At 39.5% G+C, this 21,609-nt stretch overlaps 1 protein-coding gene across 1 annotated transcript in view; it reads right to left on the bottom strand.

Annotated features, from left to right (window-relative positions):
* The window catches only part of LOC122970554 (ectonucleotide pyrophosphatase/phosphodiesterase family member 2), a 73,977-nt gene extending 57,423 nt beyond the window's left edge, over window positions 1-16,554 (bottom strand). The window contains exons 1-8 of the mRNA XM_044336735.1: window positions 16,289-16,554; window positions 12,289-12,394; window positions 9,561-9,710; window positions 6,618-6,743; window positions 6,462-6,522; window positions 5,072-5,169; window positions 4,902-4,981; window positions 4,576-4,695 (exon numbers count right to left, since the gene is read on the bottom strand). Coding sequence (XP_044192670.1) covers window positions 4,576-4,695; window positions 4,902-4,981; window positions 5,072-5,169; window positions 6,462-6,522; window positions 6,618-6,743; window positions 9,561-9,710; window positions 12,289-12,394; window positions 16,289-16,306 — 759 coding nt within the window. The 5' untranslated portion in view covers window positions 16,307-16,554. The remainder of the gene's footprint in view (window positions 1-4,575; window positions 4,696-4,901; window positions 4,982-5,071; window positions 5,170-6,461; window positions 6,523-6,617; window positions 6,744-9,560; window positions 9,711-12,288; window positions 12,395-16,288) is intronic.
* Window positions 16,555-21,609: the final 5,055 nt, after the last annotated feature.

The following is a 21,609-nucleotide window of genomic DNA, read 5'->3' as shown; positions in this document are numbered from 1 at the left end:
ATGGAAACAGTGGTCTCACAAGACCTACAAACAACCAAGATGACACCATGGGGAACACATCTGAAATCCTACTTCACTGAAGGACTGCTTTAGATACATTCTGAAGTAAAGAGACATTGATTGTGATACAGAAAGATGCATGCCCACACTGGCACTACTAATTAATTAATTAATAGATGTGATTTGACTCCAGCTGGTAGAAATCGGAGATGGTGAAAATACTGTCAGAGAATAGTACACTGTTCCTTTACCAGAACAAGACAAAGATGAAAAGAGATTCAGTCACTCTTGTCATCATGTTGTGACACAGTGCACAGATAAGAGTGTGACAGTTAGCAAAATGACAGGTTTAGGTTATGTTATATGATCCTAGAACAGTGAGCACAGAGATAGCCAAATGAAGCAAGCACACACATGTAGTAGATATAAAGAAGTGCTCAATATGACAAAGATAAGTGCTTGTGAGGTTGCAGGCAAAAATATTACATTTCTGGTAACTTTTGGGACTATTTCTGCTATAAAGCTGGCTGAATTTCCAAATCTTTAAAAATTGAGTGGTGGGTACTAGGGATGTGCAGAGGGTCCAGTATTTGTATTTGTATCTGTATTTGTTGAGGCAGCAAAATTATTTGTATTTGTATTTGTATTCGAATAAAAGTGGAAAGAGGCTTAAAAATCCTGTTTTTTTTTTTTTTTTTATTAAATTAAAGTGTTACAATAAGTCTTCATGAATAAACTACCTTATGAAGGAGGTCCCCACACCAGGTCTCGAACTGGAGTCTCCCAGATCATAGATGACTGCGCTGATTACTGAGCTAAAACTTTACTCATCACCTCATTGCAGGCAGACCTCTACCTATTTATACACCCATAACACAGAGACAGTACACCACGTAACATGTAGAAGAACTTCAAAGGTGATTCTTGCTTTGCACTTTTCATTTATTGCCTATCTTTTACGACCTAACTTTGCTGAAAGGAAAAGGGGAACAACAGGTTATGGAGAGTCCGTTGGGACTTACCCCTGATAGATGTAACAGCAGAGCAGAGGAGAGACACTGAGATAACAATGTAACCGACCTGCAAACTGGTATTTGACATGTTTTCTTTTTCTTCCCAAAAACAAATAAAAATAAAAATATTTGTATGAAACAAATATTCGTATAAAACCCACTATTTGTGCTTTATTTAATAATGTATTTGTATTCGGGCACACCCATAGTGGGTACATTCAGACTATGAGAGCAACAAGCATTGCAGCAAAAGAATAGTACACCACCCCGCTGTCTGTAATCACAGAAGATGGGGATAGGGGAAAAGGGTTAGTCACCAGAGTATCAGGGTTCCCAGGTCAATATGTGCAACTGGGGCGTGGCACGCCACTGTACATGTACCAACAGGACCTGCAACCCTCAGGGCCCAGGTCAGATTACCTCAGAACTGCTTGAAACAGACACAGACATGCAGAAACAGGAAGTGCAGTACATAAAGCAGATAAAATTCATACTGTACTACACACATTTCTTATGAATAAGATGAGACTGAGCTAGAGTGGTTCAGGAAAGACAAAGAATGGTTTAAATTGAGTAAGAGGTCGTATTGGACAGATGAGACACAAGACACAGGAGCAGAAGAACTAAGACACAACACTACACATCTCCCTGAAGAAAAAAAGAGAGTAAAACAAAGTAGTGGGAAAACCTAAGACCACCTGGTGAGGCTAATACTGAAACACAGCAGTAGGGAAAACCCAGATTACAGTAAACCTCTAAAGCATGAAGAACAGCGTGTGGTATGATATTCATGGGTAAAAGACTTGTACACTTATAACTGGAAGGCTTTCACGGTAAAACAACAACCATGGTTCAATTAACAGCTGACTCCCCAGAGCTGACAGATATTCCTACGACTCTCTGGGCTAAAAGTAAATATGATGTTAGTCTGATTAAGCACGCGCAACCAATTGAAATTGTATCCAAAATCAGAATACAGACCATGTAAAGATCAATATCACATTGAAACCAGAAGAGAGGGTACAACACCAGTTTTCAACTCACTCTTGAAAGCAGGAATTATTGTCACATGTGAAACCTCACCAGTCAGAACACCAGTATTTCCTGAGATGAATAAACAGATTTGTACAAAACGTACACCTGGACTAGATTAGCTCAGGGTTATTGTGAAAGTCCAGCAATGTTCTCTGCAGCATTGAAAGAAAACCAGGCAGGGTTAAGTTTGCTATGGGGGGAGCGCTCTCTTACAGTATGATTGATGACTTAATGATCTGCTAATCAGCAAAAGATGCCTGTGAAAATAATACAAGAACATTGTTGCAACATATAAAATGATATGATAATGGTCACCAAGCTAGTCTGAGCAAATTATAATTGGTGTAGCAACAGGTGATCACAGAACAAGGTAAATCCTTATCTGTGGAACATGTAGCAGCTACGTATCCAAAATACTCCAAACAAACAAAGAAGCAGGTGATGTCATTTCTACTAATGACCTCATACGGCACCAGTTAGCAGCATGATTCATGGTAGAGGACCGACTGCACATCAGAAAGTGACATGGACTTTTACAGACTTAAAATAGCTCTACAAAATAAACCAACATTAGGGCTACAAGACAAGACTAAACCGTTCAAACAGACCGTTGATGAGAAAAATGGCCACATGTGACTTGTGCTACTACAAGAGCATGGAGACTCTCATCAAGATTAGACTCAGTGGCTGCAGGGCCTCAATCTGAGCAATAGCAGCTGCAGAAAAAGCCATTATGGCTTCCAGAGGAGGTATGTTTGGTAGGTTATCAAAACTTGACACTATTGGTACCAGATTCTGTGTCAATCGTTCCGTTGGAGCTCAACTTTCTGCATCTAGATGGCTGGTATATCATGCAATGTTGTTGGAAGTGTCTAACATTGCTGTTAAATGATGCACTGTGCCTAACCCTGCAACTCTTGAACAACAAATGAAATGTTCGGCCCAAAAGCCAGTCCTCAAAGACATACCACTGGTTAATGTAGAGTTGATCAGCATCCATAGATCAAAACGCTGTGGTAAAAATAGCGGGTTATGCTGTAGTAACACAACATGAGACAGTGAAAGCAGAACCACTCCTCACACACTTCCCTGCACAAGCAGCAGAATTGGAAGCAGTGATAGAAACATGCAAATTGGCAGAAGGGAAAACAACCACTATTTTTACAGATAGTAGGCATGCTTTTGGGGTGGTCCATGATTTTGGGACATTGTGGAAAAACAAACAATTTCTGACTACAACAGGGACAACTGATAGCAGATTTGCTGGATGCTGTAATGTTACCCGAACAGCTGGCAATATGCAACTGCGAGGTGCACACAAATAACACAGACTCTGTCTCAACAGGAAATGCAAGAGCAGATGCAGCAGCAAAGCGTGCAGAGCAACTACTTCCTCTTTACAGATGCCGAGCACAGACACAACTACAACTAGAACACCAACAGCTGATTTCAAAGGTCTCACGGAGCAGAGCAACACCAGAAAACCAGGATGGTATTTGATAGGCTCAAATGATCTCTTTCCTTTCTATGTTGACACATGTTGACACACAAAAGGCTTCTCTCAACAAAACAATAGTGCTGTAGCAAATATATTAAGAGAACAATTTCCAGATTAGGAATTCCAAAAAAAGGAATATCTGAATATATGGAAATTGACCTTAAACCAATACTGTACAATGCACAAATAGGAATCACGCGATATGCACTCTGATTAAACTTCACAAAGAGAAAACAAAGTATAATACTTATTTTTTTGTTGTTTTTCAAGATCTTTGGGCCGTCTCACCAGCCAGGTAATATACTGACAATTTTGTAGTGTGAATACAGTGTCAAAACCTGCTAAAAATGAATATGAATGTTGGGGATATAATGATGATTCCTATAGTGTTACCATAGTGAGTGCAAATAGCAGTTTAATTGCTGCAAATCCTGACTAGAAACAGAGAAAAACTGCTAGCTTATCTATAAGAAGCAGTCTTATTTACATGTTGGATCCTGTTACTGTAGTTAACAAGCTAGTCAAGTGTGATTTGTTCAGATTTAGGACAGTGGTAAAACCTGGCAGGATGTAGTAACTGCAAACATCTACATAACACTAAGTAATCCAGAAACCTTAATATCTCCTTCTGCAGTCCTTACAGTTAAAATACACAATATACAAAGTGTAAATAAGTTAGCTTTGGAGTTGTTGGAATGTAGTTTGTTCACTTTTGATGGAAACAGGTTAGCAGTTCCACCTGCTCTAGGATTTATGCTAAGCTAAACAATATCAATCTTAAATCTGATTCTGGGTAAATTGGAAATAAATTAATTTTCTGAAAGATGTTTATTGAGAGAAGCTTTCTTACTGGGCCTTTAGGAAGCAGCTAGATTTTGCATGAAAGCTTCTGTTTTGTGAAAACCTACAGTGATCCTGATCGCTTATCAGCTCAACCTTCTATCACTCAGGTTTGTTTAGACAACCTGTGATTTTGAACCGGTTCCAGTACATTCACGAGCCTCCTCTGGATGTCTGCAGTTTACTCACAGGCTGCCCGCCCCACCAGCGGTGGTTCAGTTTCTCTCTGGTGCGCAGGCTGAAGGTGGCGTTAAACACCGGGTCATGCATGGTGTTCCCCACAATCCCGTGAGACTCTGGGTAAAGACCCTGGAGAAAGATCCCACAGTTAATGTCCTGCAGCAGCATCACAACAGTAACAGGCTGTACAGACCTTTTGAACATGGATATTGGCAAACATGTGTATTTACATAGCCTACAAATGTCTCCTGTGTAAATTGAGTACATATTAACCCTGCTTTACTGTACGTTCTGGAACTACATGAGACATTCAGACATTACGCAGGGTGACTTACTGTGGCTAGAGTATATAAATTTGGGAAGGTCTTTGATGGGTAGACGGGTCGCATGTAGGGTGACGACGTACCACATGATCCTGAGAGGAAACGAAACCTTTCAGTATTAATCTCCACAAGACATATTTTAGGCACTTAGATCAGAAAAGAAGAACTGAGGACAGACGTACTGAGTTTATGTATGTTGGGGATGACAGATTTGCCCTTCTTCAGGTAGGAGGCTCTGAACCCGTCAACAGACAGCATGATGAGGGGAGGACGGATGAAGCTGAGGGGGACGAGGATGACATGGGCAAAATTCACCAAAAGCAGTTTTGGAGTATCAAAATTTTATATTTATTTTATTTTAAGATTTATAATTTCATAGTTCTTAAAACTTGTCACTGAGAACATCATCAAACTGGAGTCTTCCTCCTACATGGCACTAAAACTTTGGAGTGAAGACCAGGAAAGAGCTGCACCAGCTAATCATAAAACCATCTCTAAGATTGTGTTAAGTCTCAGTGAGTAATAATAAGTACCAAACTAGTGATTTATGTAATTGGGTTGCACCATTTAAACTTAAACCTGCATTAATTGATGTTTTGTCTGCTAGTTTTCAGCAGGAACAAGTAGTGAACACATCTCTGACATATCATCAGCTTTTCAGTTGACATGTTGAACTTGTTAGCAAACAGTAGTTTATTTCCACATCCAGCAGTTATGGAGCAACATTATCATTCATGTGGAGTCGTGTTTCTGTCCACCTGGTGAATGTAAGTCCAATATTCACTCTCTTTTAGTTGTTTTTGCTCTCTACCAATTCCTGAGGGACATATCTGGATCTTTAGCTGCTAAATGCTCCACTATGTTCACCAGCTAGTCTACAGCTAACTGTGTCTGTTTGCTGTTTGGTGCTGAGCAGGTAGTGCACAGTGACTTTGTACAGCTTTTTCTCTAATAACGATGCTATGAGAGCGCTGAGAGTGAACCAGAACAGTAAAGTTGCAGCCGGACAGATAAACAATGAGCTGAAACTCACTATAAAGCTCCATAAAGCCAAGAGGAGCTGCAGAGTCTCTGATAACATTGGTGTTATAAAAATATGAATTATAGGTGCTTTAAGAAATGTCTTAGCAGGTAACGTGTAATGTTATGTGTTGCTAGGAAACTTCTGTAGTGCCGTCCAATTAGAAGCAACCAATTATGTAAATAGAAAGTCAGTCACAGCATTATGAATTGTTACATAACTTCCAAAAATAACAGTTTTAGTGGCCAAAAAAATATAATAAATTTAACTGCCAATCTGCAAATGCACTTGACTGTGTAGATTCAGGTATGTGAAGCTTGTGGCAGCTAATAGCCTGGAGCTGTTAGCCTCCAGCAGAGATGAAGAGCTACAGATGTCTGGCAACCTCACTTCTTTCTAACTCCACACCCTCTGATTTTTTCAATTTTTTTTTTAAAACTTTTAAACATCACTTGAGGCAATTTATCAGATTTCACACAGCTCCCTCTGGAGCAACAAAAGGCTTCATACGACTTTTTTCACATGGTGTGAAACATCAGTTTCAGACTCACCCTGCGGGACACTCAGCGCTCTTGATCTCCTCACAGTCTCCTTGCACCCATGAAGTCTCACCTCAGAGGAAAACCACAGCAGAGAGTAATCATCACCTACTTACATGCCCATTTCTAAATGTCAACGTTAACGAGAAGCGACGTCACAATGTGTACCTTTGCAGAGCGACTTGTAGTTGGAGCAGCAGTCTCCTCTCTCCACGCAGTCCTCTGAGCAGTGGCAGGCGTGCTCATCATCCCTCTGCTCTCCGCAGCGATCCTGTGTGCACTCGAAACCTCCCGCTGAGACACGAGGAAAAAGGAAAATTAAATATCAGTAAATTACAGTAACCACCGCTTTAAAATAACTCACAGCGTGGCTACGACTCGTTTTAAAATGTCACAAATAAATACATTGAATTATGACAAACTAAATCTCAAGTTCACACAGTCTGTAACGAATTATCTGATTATAAACTATCCAGACCTCATAAATCTAGTCAAAAGTAGCTCATGGTTGTAGAATTCATTTGGAAAGATTTTCAGTTCTGGAAAATGCCCCAGTGTTGTTTGCTTAATGTTTTCAAGATGAAATTGCAGTTGCACTCTCTTCACCAGGCCAAGATCTGAATTAGCATCAGATGAAAATCATCATCACTTAGATGAAAATTTTGCGTTTTGGCTAACTCTGGGACAAGCTGATGTACTTGTCCTTTGTCTCTGTTATATCAGCACCAGCAGAAAGCACTTACCATGTTGTGTACACTGAGCTTATGGAGCACTGGATATACTATAGTACTGCTAATCTAAACACATTTCATAGTAAATGTATAACTCTACTGCTTAATCTTTTAGCAGTAGCAGCTGTAAATGAGTGTTTAGTTTCCGTGTATCAATGAATGATATAATATGTCATAATAGTGATTCAGCTTTTCCATGGAAGTTTTTACATGTGTTCCCTCTGTCTTTTAGAGGTCTTTCCTGACTTAATCCTCTGTTTTCAGAAGTACTGATCTCTTTCACTGCTTTCTCTTTTTGGACTGTTATAGAGGAGGGTTGTCAGGATGACCTGTGATGAACACTCAGATGATGACGGATGAAGAGAAGAGGACCACCTACAGAAACTGCATCAACGGCAAAATCCATAACAGCATTATTCAGTGCACAAAATGAGACTTATATGATACATATCATGCTTTTTTGCAGTTTTCTTTTGTTTTTATACTGTTATAATGTCGGATGCTTGTGTTAAACGTCATCAAAGTTACAAAATTTGAGGTGAATATATGTAAAAAGTTCCCTGAAGGTCAAAAGGCAGGCCTCATACTGGTTCCTGACTGGACACGATGAGAACAAGCAAGCGAGCGAACATCAGATTGTTTCAGTGTTTCCTACTAAAGATGTCTTGTTTGAAAAACCGCTCGCATTGGCTCTATTTTTGCAAAGTTTCGCACACCTAACTCTGTTTTCATTGGTCAAAATCTACGCTGACGTCCTTGACATTTCCCCTCGAGTCAGCAGTCGACATGGACGAAGAGATAGGAGTGAAGATAAATCCACTTTTAAATCCCAAAAGTTTAAAAAATATACTCTGAGCTCTCCTCCCGCCAGTAAACGGCTCCAGATTAGAGCAGAATCCGGTGTGACTCTGGGTGTTATTCCTCCAGAAGCTCCGGCTCTGCCCCTGACTCTCACCTCCATCGTTCGTAGTATATCTGGACAATTTTTCACACTCCATTCGCTGGAGTTCGCTCGCTCGCTGTATGTTAGAAAGAGGTGTCGGCCTCCTCTGAATGCTTCATTGACCTCTACTTCTCCATCAAACTGACATCAAATTGTTCACACATGCCCAGAAACAGCTGTCTGTTCCATAGCCTTTGTTGCTAAGGTTGTTCATGTTGTCCAATCACGTATTTCGGATCTGATTGGGGCTCGAACATGCAAGCATACAGATGTATTTGAGAGGTTAAGTGAAAACCTACTACTAATATACTTTGGGCTCATCGGGAGGGGGGGGGGCCTTAAAGAGACAGGAGCTAAAACTGCCTGTTTCAGACAGAGGCTGAACTGAGGGGCAACAAATTTTTGCCTCAGGGGCCCCAATAGGAAGCTAATCCAGTAGAGATGGAAACATTTATTCATGTCAATGCACCAGCATAAACATTCATGATGCAATTGCCCGGATACAATTTGGGATGAACTTGCAATGCAGTGTCTCTAATATCTTTGCATCTTTAAAATCTGATTTATCTATATATAATTAGTAGAGGCCCTTATATGCATTTATTATTCAGAAATGTGACCAATAATTTGCTGTTTAGATTGATTCTTAGTCTCTAAACTGCTTCTCAGGCGTGCTGGTGTGCTACAGCTAAGCGGTGCGCTGCCAAAACATTCCAAGTGGAGCTCGCTCTCTAGAATTATTGTTCCACACATTGGAGTGGATTATTAAACTATGTAGACAGTAATTGTTTGGGTCACAGAGCATATGCATGTAAACTGGAGACATAGATCATTAAACTCCAAAGGACTTGTGAAAGGGCTGTTTGTAAAAGGTCCAAGTGTTTTTTTTAGAGGCCAAAAAAGAAACTGCATAACTGAGATGCTTACTGAGTTCCACTACTAGAGGATGTTAAGTAAAAATAGCACTTTTTAAGTTAATTTATTGTTTGCCGTCTGCTTAAATAGGGGTGAATCATATCATATCACATTGGTAGTTGCTTCATATGTATCTTTAATGTATCGGATCGTTGGCGCTGACCGAGATGCACGTCCCTTTAATCCAGCCATCATTTTAATTGATCCCACATACACTGTCCTGCTGCCATAAATACTCACAAATGTTGCTATATCAGCTGCCAAAAAGAGTCTTCAACAAACGCACTATTTCCTTCTGTTTGAGAAACTTCTGTGGCCAGCTGTTTCAGGAGATTATTTAGACTTTTTTGAGAATGACACAATATATTTGTGACCCATTTTTAAAAGATTTCCTTCAGAGTGCCACAGACAGGGCAGGGAAATCAGAAAGTATTGAGTTTTTGGTCTTGTTGACAATTAAAGAATATAGAACAACACCAGCTGTGTTCTTTAAAATGCAAGGTGACACCGTATGAGACTGACCTGTTTTCAGGCAGTGCTCGTCGAAGTCGATGCAGCAGCTGTAGTAGGTTTTACACAGATTGTCACATCTGCATCCCGGAGGTTTGGCCTCCTCCAGCTCGAAGCACCTCCCCTTACAGGAGCCCGCTGAGCTGACCCACTCTGAGGTGACTGGAGGGAGGAGAGGAGCACATTTAGTCAGCTGCACATTGGGGATATGATTTTATTCTTAAAGAAATATCAGTGATTATTGATACTATATTTACATACTAAAGTTGGACCAAACATTCATGAATGTTATAATAATAATAATAATAATAATAAGTTTATTAAGTATAGCACCTTTCACAGAAATGAAATTCACAAAGTGCTTCACAGGAATAAGAGTTGAAAATAAGACCATAAAAACATACATAGAGTAAAAATTAAAAATTAAAAAAAAAAAGGTACCACAAGTAGAAACACATGAACAAATGATCATTTCACATCACACACACCAATCAGACAACTCAAGAAGACACAAAAGCCAATTTAAAAAGATGGGTCTTCAATAGTTTATTAAAAGCTTCTATAGAGACGGCTGACCATATAAGTACAGGAAGAGAGTTCCATAGTGTTGGAGCCACAAAGGCACGATCACCTTTAGTTTTCAGCCGTGAGCGAGAGACAGCCAGCAGGTCCTGGTTGGACGACTTAAGTGACCTACTGGCAACGTAGGGATGGATAAGGTCCATGCAGGGCTCTATATGTAATAGCAAGAACCTTAAAATGAATCCTAAAACGGATGGGCAGCCAGTGCAAAGAACTTAAAATAGGAGAGATGTGAGTCATCCTGCTGGTTAACTGCCTTGCAGCCCCATTTTGGACCATTTGTAGCCAATTCAGAGATAGACAATAGTCCAAACGGGATGAAATGAACGCATGGATGATCATTTCTAGTTCCGGTTGTGATACGATGGACGTGAGTTTAGCGATATTTCGTAGATAGAAAAAACATGTATGGGTCAATGATTTAACATGCTGATCAGAATGCGTAACCTTGACGCCTTGCATAAACTTGCCGTGAGTTTGATTTCCTACTTTACAGGCAGCTTTTGGTTTCAGTTCCTTTCAGTGAACTATGAAACAATTACAGACTAATACAAACATAAATAAACAAAAGTATAGAATGAGCTGTACTGTACTTGTTACCTGCTTCAAGTACTTGTGCTATTAGTCTATCAGAACAATAGTATTTATGTTTTGTCAAAGTCTCATCATAGTAACATGTGTGGGGTGTTCTGAATACTCGCAGCCACAGAGCTGCTGGTGTTTTTAATCCAACGGAGAAAACAACCAAATTCACATGATCCTTTTTTCAACATCAGCGTCTGCTTTTTGATGGGCTTCTGGATTTTATATTTCATCGACATAACTCATTAATGCAATGGTTTTCTGCAGCATATATCCATTCTCAGATGTAACAGCATCATTGAATACAGAAAAATGATCCCCGCTTGCATGAAGAGAACTGCACAGTGATATAATAGTGTTATTTATATCACTTCAATGTAATTCAATTCAGAGAACATTATTCATCCCAAGCAGGGTGATTTAAAAGTAATTTACCTGTATGAAGCTAGTTTTAGATTTCTATAAGTTCACATAAGATTTTCATAGTGTAGTGAAATGTAGCTGACTGGAAGGAACTAAATCTATCTAAATAACATTTAAACTTTTATAAATGGTAAACAATAGTGTTAAGTATTTGCAATTTGTAGTTAAATCATTCCAGAATTAACTAAAGTTATCAACAGAATGTGAAGAAATGACTTATATGTATTGTGCTGCAGAGATATCTACTGGAGTTAGCATGCTAACCAGCTAGCTAGCCGTCCTGTCTTGTAATACCACTTTGTACCTGAGGGGGCGAAAGTGGGTCACTGTAGTGTTCGGTCTGCTCTCAGTCCAACATGAGAAGAAGAAGAAGTAGCGCTGCCCTGAGCCACCAGTAGTAATGGAAAAGTCATGCTTTGACACCAACTATGCGCAAGCTGGCATGAGACATTTGGCATCTTAGCACCAAAGCTGGATTGATATTGAAATGTCATATCAATAAATTAGGTCTCTACTGGATTACTATGTCATAAAATTGCGTCAGTTAATGAAAAAAATGATGTTGTGTGGCAGAAAAACTGCTGTTTTACCATCAGCGAGCTCTGTGACATTTTATGATTTATACCTACCCCAGAGGCATGTGTACCTATTCAGTTGTTACTCAGAGTTATGTTGTAAATTATGTCTGTGGTGCAACTGCTTGTAATTTTCCACTGTGTCTAATGTCTCCATAGCATTTTGATATATTTTGACAATGCAGAGATAGATGCAGATAGATGCACAGAGTCACTGTAAACAGTAAGCTTTACACTATATTCAGGAAGTGATAATGGTGGTTTTGGTGGTGGTGGGGGGGGGGGGGGGGTACATTTAGGGGAAAGGGGGGGTTGATATGCTGCCCCCTGTTTGTTTGGATCAGGTGGCCAGTTCTTACACATTGAATCTTTAAAACCTACACAATCACCCTTATTGTACAAATGTAAAAAAGCAGGTTTTGCGCAATAAGAACTGATACAGTAAAAACTGTAAAAAAAAAAAAAAAACAACAAGTAAAAAGGCGATAAAGTGCAAATAGTACAGATTAAAGAAAGAAATAATAATAATTATGCCTGCCATGATCAAGTGTGTGATCAAACAGCGAGGCTGCTCTCACCTTTAGTGAGAGGGGGCGGCATGTCTCCTCCCTCTGCAGGTCGGCTGGCTTGAAACACATAAGCTCTGCTGACCTCAGAACCCCACAGGCAGAACACAACCACTACCTGCAGAACACCACAAACACACCACATTACTAATGATTGCACTGCGGTGTGATTACATGTCAGCGTTAATCAGAGAAATGCTGGTTTCCTGTGGGGGAAGAAGATCTTGTACTCAAGTTAAAGTAGCAATACTACAATGAAAAAATGGCCCCATATAGATGTATTATTGTGATATTCATAGTGATTCATGATGTATGTAGCATTTTAATGTTGACATAGAACTAATTTTAAACACATAATATGTCATTTCTGCCACTAGGGGTCTCAATCAAAACAATAATGGAAAACGGAGCGTGTTGACGGTGTGAAGTAGCGTGGAATCATGGGAGTTGTTGTCTTCACTGTTAAACAACCAGCTTCTCCCAGTTAGGATTACTTCAGTGTTCATCATTCAGGATGTTTTTAGCAGGAGACGAATTATCCGCAGAGGTCTCCTCCTCTCCAAAACAAACAGACCCGATGATTAAAACTGGTAAAAACGCTGAATAAAGCTGTTTCGCTTAAAAAAATCAGTGTTTCTCTGACACTGTTCTGCTGGCTGGATGTCTGGGATGGACTGCTAGCCGAGCTGCTGCTAACATTTGCTCAGCTTATTCCTCTGATAACCTAAGATCCAGATGTTCAGCAGGTTTTTACCAGGAGCTGAATTATCCGCAGAGGTCTCCTCCTCTCCTCTTAAAACTGGTAAAAACTCTGACATATGTAACGCTGTTTGGCTAGCACCGGACGTCTGGGAGGGGCTGCTAGCCGAGCTGCTGCTAACATTTGCTCAGCTTGTTCCTCTGATAACTTAAGATCCAGACGTCTGATGACTAAAATCCTTCATCCAGTTTAAAGATCTAGTTAAAAGCAACCTAAATTTAAGATCTAAAAAGTTTATTGTAAAAATGTGCCTTAAAACTGAATACAAGTCAATTTATGACATCACGGTGGTGGACAATCACAACGCTGACGTATTTTCTTGTGCGCGTATACAATTTGGTATGACGCTATTGACAGGCGACCAAATAAAACGTTACCTTGATTAAAATGACAGATTTCTCAGGGTTTGTTGGAAATGTTGGAAACATTTAGGATAATGTAAGTACACAACTCAACAAAATATATAACATAGGTCTAGTTGTTTTTAGACATTTTAATGCAGAATAGTTACATATTATAGCTTTAACAACTACTGTTATAATTTCTATAATAAAGCACATTTCTTTTACCTATAAAATATTGATCTGAAAAGTAATTTGTAGCTATAAATGTAGTGGAATAACAAGGACAATATTTCCATCTGAAATAGTGGAGTGGAAGCACAAAGTAGCATAAAATGGAAATACTTAAGTTTAGTACTTGAGTAAATGTACTCTGTCGTCAGAGTCTTGCTGAAGGACTCTTCATCGGTGTAGATGTTTACAGCACCAAAATAGGTGCTGGAAAAGTGGTCACTATGCTACCCTGATGCCCTAATTAGGATTTCCTTTTCTCTACATTCATGTTCACATCTCACCAAAGAGGTCAGAGGTCACCGGGCAGCTAGAAATGGCAACAACCCTGGAAAGGTTGAGTGCATTGTGATTCCACTCCTGACACTAACTTACTACAGATAAACGTTTAATTTCCACCAAGGTCACACAAGGTCATATGTAAAGCTCGTTAGGATAATAACGGCAACATCAGTGAGCTTGAATCATGTTAAAATGCTTCACAGAGCCAAACAAAAAGAGCTTATCTGTGAAATAAACATTAGTGACGTGTCAAAATGTATTTTAAAATGTGCAAAACATGATCGAACATTCATGGTATTAATGAAATAATGAGGAAATGAAACAGGGCTCACACAGAGAAAATAATAAACAAAACAATCAGGAGCTGCAATTAGTCGATTAATAGATTAGTTGAGTCGTCAGAAAATTAATTGGCAACTGTTTTGACAATCACTTAATAGTTTCAGTCATTTTTCAAGCAAAAATACCAAAAAATTTTGATGTTTCAAGCTTCTAAAATCTGATTATTTGCCCTTTAAACCCCAGTAGTGATGAGTCAGCAGTTCACCATCAACCTGCTGCAGGTGTTTTCATGCTGATTCTTGTTCAGTTCAGTCCAGTCACAGTTAGTCACATGTTAAACTGTACAACTTAGGTTAAGCTTTTGTTTACTTTATTGATGCATGGTTGAATATTTGATACTTTATTGACACATAGTTGCAATTATTTCAACAATCTGTCAATCATTTTTTGATGAATCATTTAGTCTGTAAAATAGTGTCTTCAAATTTGTTTGTTTTTTCCTTATCAACAGTTCAAAACCCAAAGATGTTTATTTATATTGATATAAAACAGAGAAAAACTGCTAACTATCACATGCAAGAAGCTGGAACTAGAAAATATTTGTTATTTCTGTTTGATTTATGACTCATATGATTAATTTCAGCCCCAACATAGAGTTTAAAATGTTCCTGTCCCTTTATCTTGGAGCTTTCATCTTTCCTCTTTGTGATATCTTATTACAACATTCTTCTGGACTAAAATTCTAAGGAAACTCCTGGATTAAGCTGCCAGTGCAGCTTATTCATACTCTAAACATCTCAGTGAGTCAGATCTTAACATGAGCCACTGCCGCTGTGTTTTCTTGATGCAGGACTCTGTGTGCATCCTGCATCTCATAGTAGATTTAAGAATAAATACACAACCAAGGATAACATACATGCATACATTATTTAAAAATATTTACATTGGTTGCATGTCTGATGATGTATTAAATTTAAGATTATTTTATTGGTTTTTAAATTGCCCCATTTCTTTTTACCATTGCTTTCATCTGAAGTGTTTTTACCGGATGTTTAATGGTTGTTTTATCTGCATTATCCTGTCTTTCTAAATGAATTTTATCCTATTTCATTGTATTTATCCTTGTTTTATTGTAAATGCTCTGATTCATTGCTTTTGAAACATTCCATTTCCTTCATATTAGCTTCAGATAAACTTTTAAATACATTTTTTGCACAGAAGGAGGACTGTGGATTTTGTCCTCCATCACTTCCATTGTAAGGTCATTATGAAGGGATCTTCTAATGGTCAGTATGAACAGGAGGAATGATTATAGCAAGAAAAACAGGTTTCACTGTTCATTTGAGCTCCTGACTGCTGTTTGAAAAATTGTGAACCTGCCCTTTAAGTGTTGTGTTGCATTTCATGCATGAATTGTGCAACGGAAATAAAGTTTGTCATTATTATTTATATTATTATTGTGAGGTAATTTAAGAAACTGACGGCAGTATTACAGTTGGAGATGAAAAAATACTTTTAAATGTGACTAAAATCTATTATTAGATATTTTGCATTTTGACTTCATTCATTCCGCATGACAGACATGACTTCTCAGGAGTCTTACAAATAATTTCACAATAATTTATGATGATGATGATGATGTCAGCGCGTGTCAGAACCCACGCGCTGACAGACGGAAACGAGGACAGTCCATGTAGACTAACCATTAACCTACAGCTTTTGTTTACCTTTACCTCCCCAAGGTAAACAAATCTGTGTCACTGTTGACAGTAAGCTGTTCCAGGTGATCCACCGTCACCATCATCATCATCATCTTCATACACCTCTGTGCCGCGACATGCAGAGCAAAATGCAAAAAACAGCAGCTCCATAATTCATACTGCTGCCCTGCGTTATGTAACTTCCTCTCTCTTAAGGTAAACCTTCCAAATATGAAGCCTTGCATAGATATAAGGCAAAGTGCAGTTCTCTCTCTCACAGGTCGATTCATCTATTCTGCAAGACTAGATTTTTTTTTTTTTTTTCCGGGGGAGGGAGGCAGCTGGGAAACGCTTAACAGAGCTAAAACAAAGCGACACAAGACTCAAGCAGCAAAACTGTCACAGTCTTACCGTACCAAATTGCCCAGTAACATGTTCCAACAGTGAATCCCTCTCTTTGCATTCCTCCTAAAGAACCTAAAACTCAGAAATTGTCTCCAACGTCCGGTAGAAGTTCCTCTGTGCGCCTCTGCAGATCGATGGAGCAGAGCGCAGGGGTCCAACTCTCTCTCTCTCTCTCTCTCTCTCTCTCTCTCTCTCTCTCTCTCTCTCTCTCTCTACCCAGTTGTTTGCCTTTGCTTTGCCTCTGCCTCTCTCGGTCTCGGGCCAATAGGCATGAAGTAATGGTGACAGCTGCGCTCTGGTACAAGAGTGCGTCAGGTCGCTCCGGAGTCCAACACAGTCAGCAGCACTGAACTGATCACCCACTCCTACAGTGATCCGTAGAGAGAGAGAGAGAGAGAGAGAGAGAGAGAGAGAGAGAGAGAGAGAGAGGCACTCAGAGGGAGAAGAGAGGTTGTATAATCTCCGATTCTCGCCTCTACAAATTTCAGTTTGTCTTAAAGGAATATAGAGAGTTTTGGACAAGTTAGTAGACACCAAAGTCTCCCATAAGTTCCTGCTTAATGTTGGGATTCCTGCTGGAACTTTCTAGTACTTATAAAGATAAGTAACTATCAATATATGTTCATAAGAAGTTTTAGAACATAATACAAAAAAAGAACATCCAAATACTGCAGTCTGCACAAACAAATCAAATTTAATGAAGAATAAAGAATAAGAATAAAGATGCCCAAACATTGGCTGGCAAACATTTTACTGCAATGTAAAAATACTCCATTACAAATAAAAGTCCTGCATGAAAAATCCTACTACAGTAAAAATGCATAAGTATTATGAGCTTGATGTATTATATATTATTATATATGACATCATTAGATTATTAATAGTGAAGCATCAGTGTTAGAGCAGCATGTTACTGTTGTAGCTGCTGGACGTGGAGCTAGTTTACACTACTTTATATACAGTTAGCTAGTTTAGTCCAGTGGTTCCCAACCTAGGGGTCGGGCCCCTCCAAAGGGTCAGCAGATAAATCTGAGGGGTGGTGAGATGATTAATGGGAGAGGAAAGAAGAAAAAACAAAGTTCTGATACACAAATCTGTTTTCAGTTTTTGGACTTTTTCTCTAATCTTTGATTTTTGCTGAAATATTGGATCATTTGAACATTTATTGAAATGAAAGCATGTGAGAAGTTTAGAGGGAAAAATCACTATTTGGTGGAGCTGTTAACAACTCATAGACATGTGAAATGTGACCCCGACTACACACTGCTTTTTGTAACGGAAACAGAAAAGATGGCGCCGACCATAAGCTGCAACTCTGGGCTTCAAACCAGCTCCAATGTCACACCTCGCTATGTCCATCTTTATTTACAGGATATGACTCTAACATGCCATAACACTTTGAATATTGCAGAGAAAATTGAATATATTGATCAAAGCCCTGACACATCTGAAAGGACTAAAGCTGAACTTTAATTCCGGACTAATTTTGAGAAACGAACCGCTGTCACCCTAACCCTACCCTAACCTCTAACCCCTAACCCCTAACCCTAACCCTAATCCTAACCCCTAACCCTAGCCCTACCCTAACCCTACCCTTACCCTAACCCCAACCCTAACCCTAGCCCTAACCCTAATCCTAACCCCAACCCTAACCCTAGCCCTACCCTAACCCTAATCTCTAACCCCTAACCCTAACCCTACCCTAACCCTAACCCCACCCTAACCCTACCCTAACCCTAACCTTACCCTAACCCTACCCTAATCCTAACCCCAACCCTAACCCTAGCCCTACCCTAACCCTAATCTCTAACCCCTAACCCTAGCCCTACCCTAGCCCTACCCTAACCCTAACCCCAACCCTAACCCTAACCCTAACCCTAATCCTAACCCCAACCCTAACCCTACCCTAACCCTAACCCTACCATTACCCTAACCCTAACCCTAACCCTAGCCCTACCCTAACCTGTAACTCCTAACCCTAACCCTACCCTAACCCTAACCCTCAGGTGACGTGACATCATTCAGCCGCCTGCTAGACGCCACATTTAGTGAGGTTGTTGTTGGATGTTGGAGCTCCAGTTGAAAAAGTAAAATATTTTGATCAAATCTAGCCAATACAAAAAAAGAAAGGTTGACAGTGAAAAACAAGCATTTAAGGATGACTGGACTGAGAAATACTCTTCATTTTGCTCTTTGAGCTTGATTTGCAATAAAACAGCGGCTGTAGTGAAGAGTAGGGAACATGAGCACCACTACAGAACCAGACGTGCCTGTTTTGAACAAAACTATCCCAAAAAAAACACAGAGATAAGAACGTCACACATTTTAATGCTCCAGTTTAAGGACTTGGTTACACAACAGAGATGTCACATCTCCCATCAACACAGAGATGCTGTGAGTCCTGAAGTATTTGTACTGAAATAAACCTTACTGGACCTTTGATGTGGTGGAAATGTATTAAATGGATCTCTAAGACTTGTATTTGAGTGTCCCTGCATGAGATGAAAGTTCACAAAGTGCTTGTCTGCATCATGCTGCATAGTAATCCATCCAACAATTCACTAAAACAAAAATGACATCCTCATTACGGCTCTAAGTGAAAAGTCAAGATCATCAAAGTCATGAACATTCTGGGGAACATTAATCTTTATACAAAACTTCACAGAAATCCGTCCAGTAGTTGTTGATATATTTCAATCTCTGCTCAACAACAGCGATGCAGTGATGTGTACAAACCACCCACATCGCTCATCTGTTCCCACGCATCATCACAGATAACCATCAGTGTTTGTATTCAACACACAGACATGACAAACTTTAATCTTTCAGCTCATTACTAAAAGACCCTTTTATATGAGATGAGGTGGATTTAAGAATTAGTTCCTTAACTTTTATCTCCGAGACACAAATCAAAGGTCAAAGGTCAGGAGCAGCCAGAAGCAGAAAGGACGCTGCTTATCCGCTCCCTCTACAAGTTACTCAACATGTTATATTTTCTTACATAAGTGTATCAAACTCTACCTTTGTAATTTTATTATCATAACAAAATAACACTGCAGATGTTACAGTTAATGTCTGTGTTTGTCAAAACTAATTCAGATTCATTCAACAGTTCCAAGTACTTCCTGTTGCAAAGACAATATTAATTAAGTTTTTCTCTTTCATAAGGTAAATATATAAGTGTGATTGTTTGTCATCAGCGTTTCACATTTTTCACAGAGTTTTGGCTCCATATAAAGGTGTCTTCTAGAGCTGCAGCAATTAGTTGATTAATTGATTAGTTGATTGATAGATTAATTAGTTTGATTAATCCTTTTGAGTCATTTCTTAAGAATAATACTAATAATACTAATATTTTCTGGTTCCTTTAGGACTCTATGACAGTAAAAAAAAACAAGATATTTTAGGAGTAATCAACATTTTTCACTATTTTCTGCCATTTTATGGTTCAAAAACGACTAATCGATTAATTAAGAAAATAATTGACACACTCATTGATAATGAAAATGATCATTAGTTGCAGCTCTAGTGTGTCAAACTTATCACAAAACAAATTTTATAGGCAGCATATTTAGAAACAAGCTAGTGTGAACTGACCAGATTCTGCTCCGAGCGACATGAATTGAAAAGTGTTGAAAGTGTTTTAACACATATTTGCTCGTTATATGACTCCAGGAATTCCCAGGGGACATGTTTTTAGAAATAAAATATTGAATAAACTGTGTAAGATGCAGAATGCAAGATTCATTTTTGCTTTATTAAAGCAGATAACTAACTAAGGGGCGCCATCATGAAAACAAAAAATTTGAAACTGTCTGGGGATTTCTAAATATTTGTGATGGGATTAGAAATGTAACTTAAACAAAAAAAATGAGGTAATGATTAAATAGATAATGAAATTAACCCCCACATCACTAAATCCACCTTCTTCTAAATGCTGAAAGACACCTGAAGTGAGCGAGGTGAGCGAGCTGTAATCGCTGTGAAAGAGACATCTGAACTCGCTGTTTTCCTCTGTAAGCAACGGCACAAAGACGCCACGCTGTGACGAGAGATCTCCTGTCGAAAGTTTCTTCAGCACTCCCACTCTGAGGCAGATAAACACCTCCGCCAGAGCTCTCTGCAAGGCGGGTATCAGCCTTCGTAAGATGTTTATCCGCCCTGTGATTTTGGATGAGTAGCGCAGAAAGCTGCGGTATTACACTGCTTTTCACAGCGCTGCTATCTAAACACATCAAGGCTTTTGAAAGGCCCCGCTCCCACTGACAGCCTGCACTCTGCCGGGAACATTTTGTTCATGGGGGGAACAAACTTCCCAGCTTTGAAAGTGATCTGTACATCTACCACCTCGAGGGGGGTGTGGTGGGGGGAACATCCTCATCTTACAAGGACCACACACATATATAAACATTCACATATGTATGGGCATGCACAGGCTCACGGCTGTGTGCAAAACGTGCTACACACAAAGATATTCATAGGCATGATCGCAAAATACAAACATTTCAAGAGATTCACAGATGTTTCCGAGGCCTGCAGAGCTTTATGTGTGTGTGTGTGTGTGTGTGTGTGTGTGTCTTGGTGGATGACAAAGCACGAACTGTCCCACACACACACACACACACACACACACACACACGATCTGCCCCCAGCACAGATTACCTTCCATAAGCCATCGAACTATCTGATTGGCCGGCCTGCCCCCTCATCACCTGAGGCCATGCTTAGTCGGCTGATCCTGGCAGGAAGTCAGACGGCAGCTCGGGTTTCAGTGCACCTGGACTCTGCAGCCGTGTGGGTGGACAGGTAAGGTCCGACGGGCATTCAACAACATCCACAGATGTGTCGCTTCAGATCCGTGCATGTGTGACCAGTTCAATTTCAGTACATTTGTTTTCTCTGTCTTGTGTTTTATTAATTCTATTTTCATGAGAAATTACGTTTATTTATTGATTCATTTAACAGGGACTGAAAACGTTAATAAAAATACAGTTGTGGGTTCAAATCTTGTTGCACACAACAGAAAGAAGCAGCTCAATCAACCAAAATTAAAGCCGCGAGCAGCAACGAGCAGGTTTCAGGCTTTACAAAGGGGAGAAAAGTCACTTCAGCTAGTTTCATTCTGTTTAAAGGAGTGAAACCAATCACACACTTGTTTCATCACAAAGCCTTCAGCATTTCAATAACTTCCACTATTTGTCCCCCCTTCATCAGATGTTAATGAAACTCGGTGTGTATGTTCAGGAGGTAGCGCACGATGTCTCCAGTGAGTTTAATCAGCTTTTCTAAAAGGCATCTTGAGTTATGAGTAAATATGTAATAGGCCACGCCC

This window comes from Thunnus albacares, chromosome 19 (assembly GCF_914725855.1).
Source record: "Thunnus albacares chromosome 19, fThuAlb1.1, whole genome shotgun sequence".
NCBI lineage: Eukaryota > Metazoa > Chordata > Actinopteri > Scombriformes > Scombridae > Thunnus > Thunnus albacares.
The sequence above is the reverse complement of the archived record's forward strand: the minus strand, read 5'-3'. Positions and strand labels throughout refer to the sequence as shown.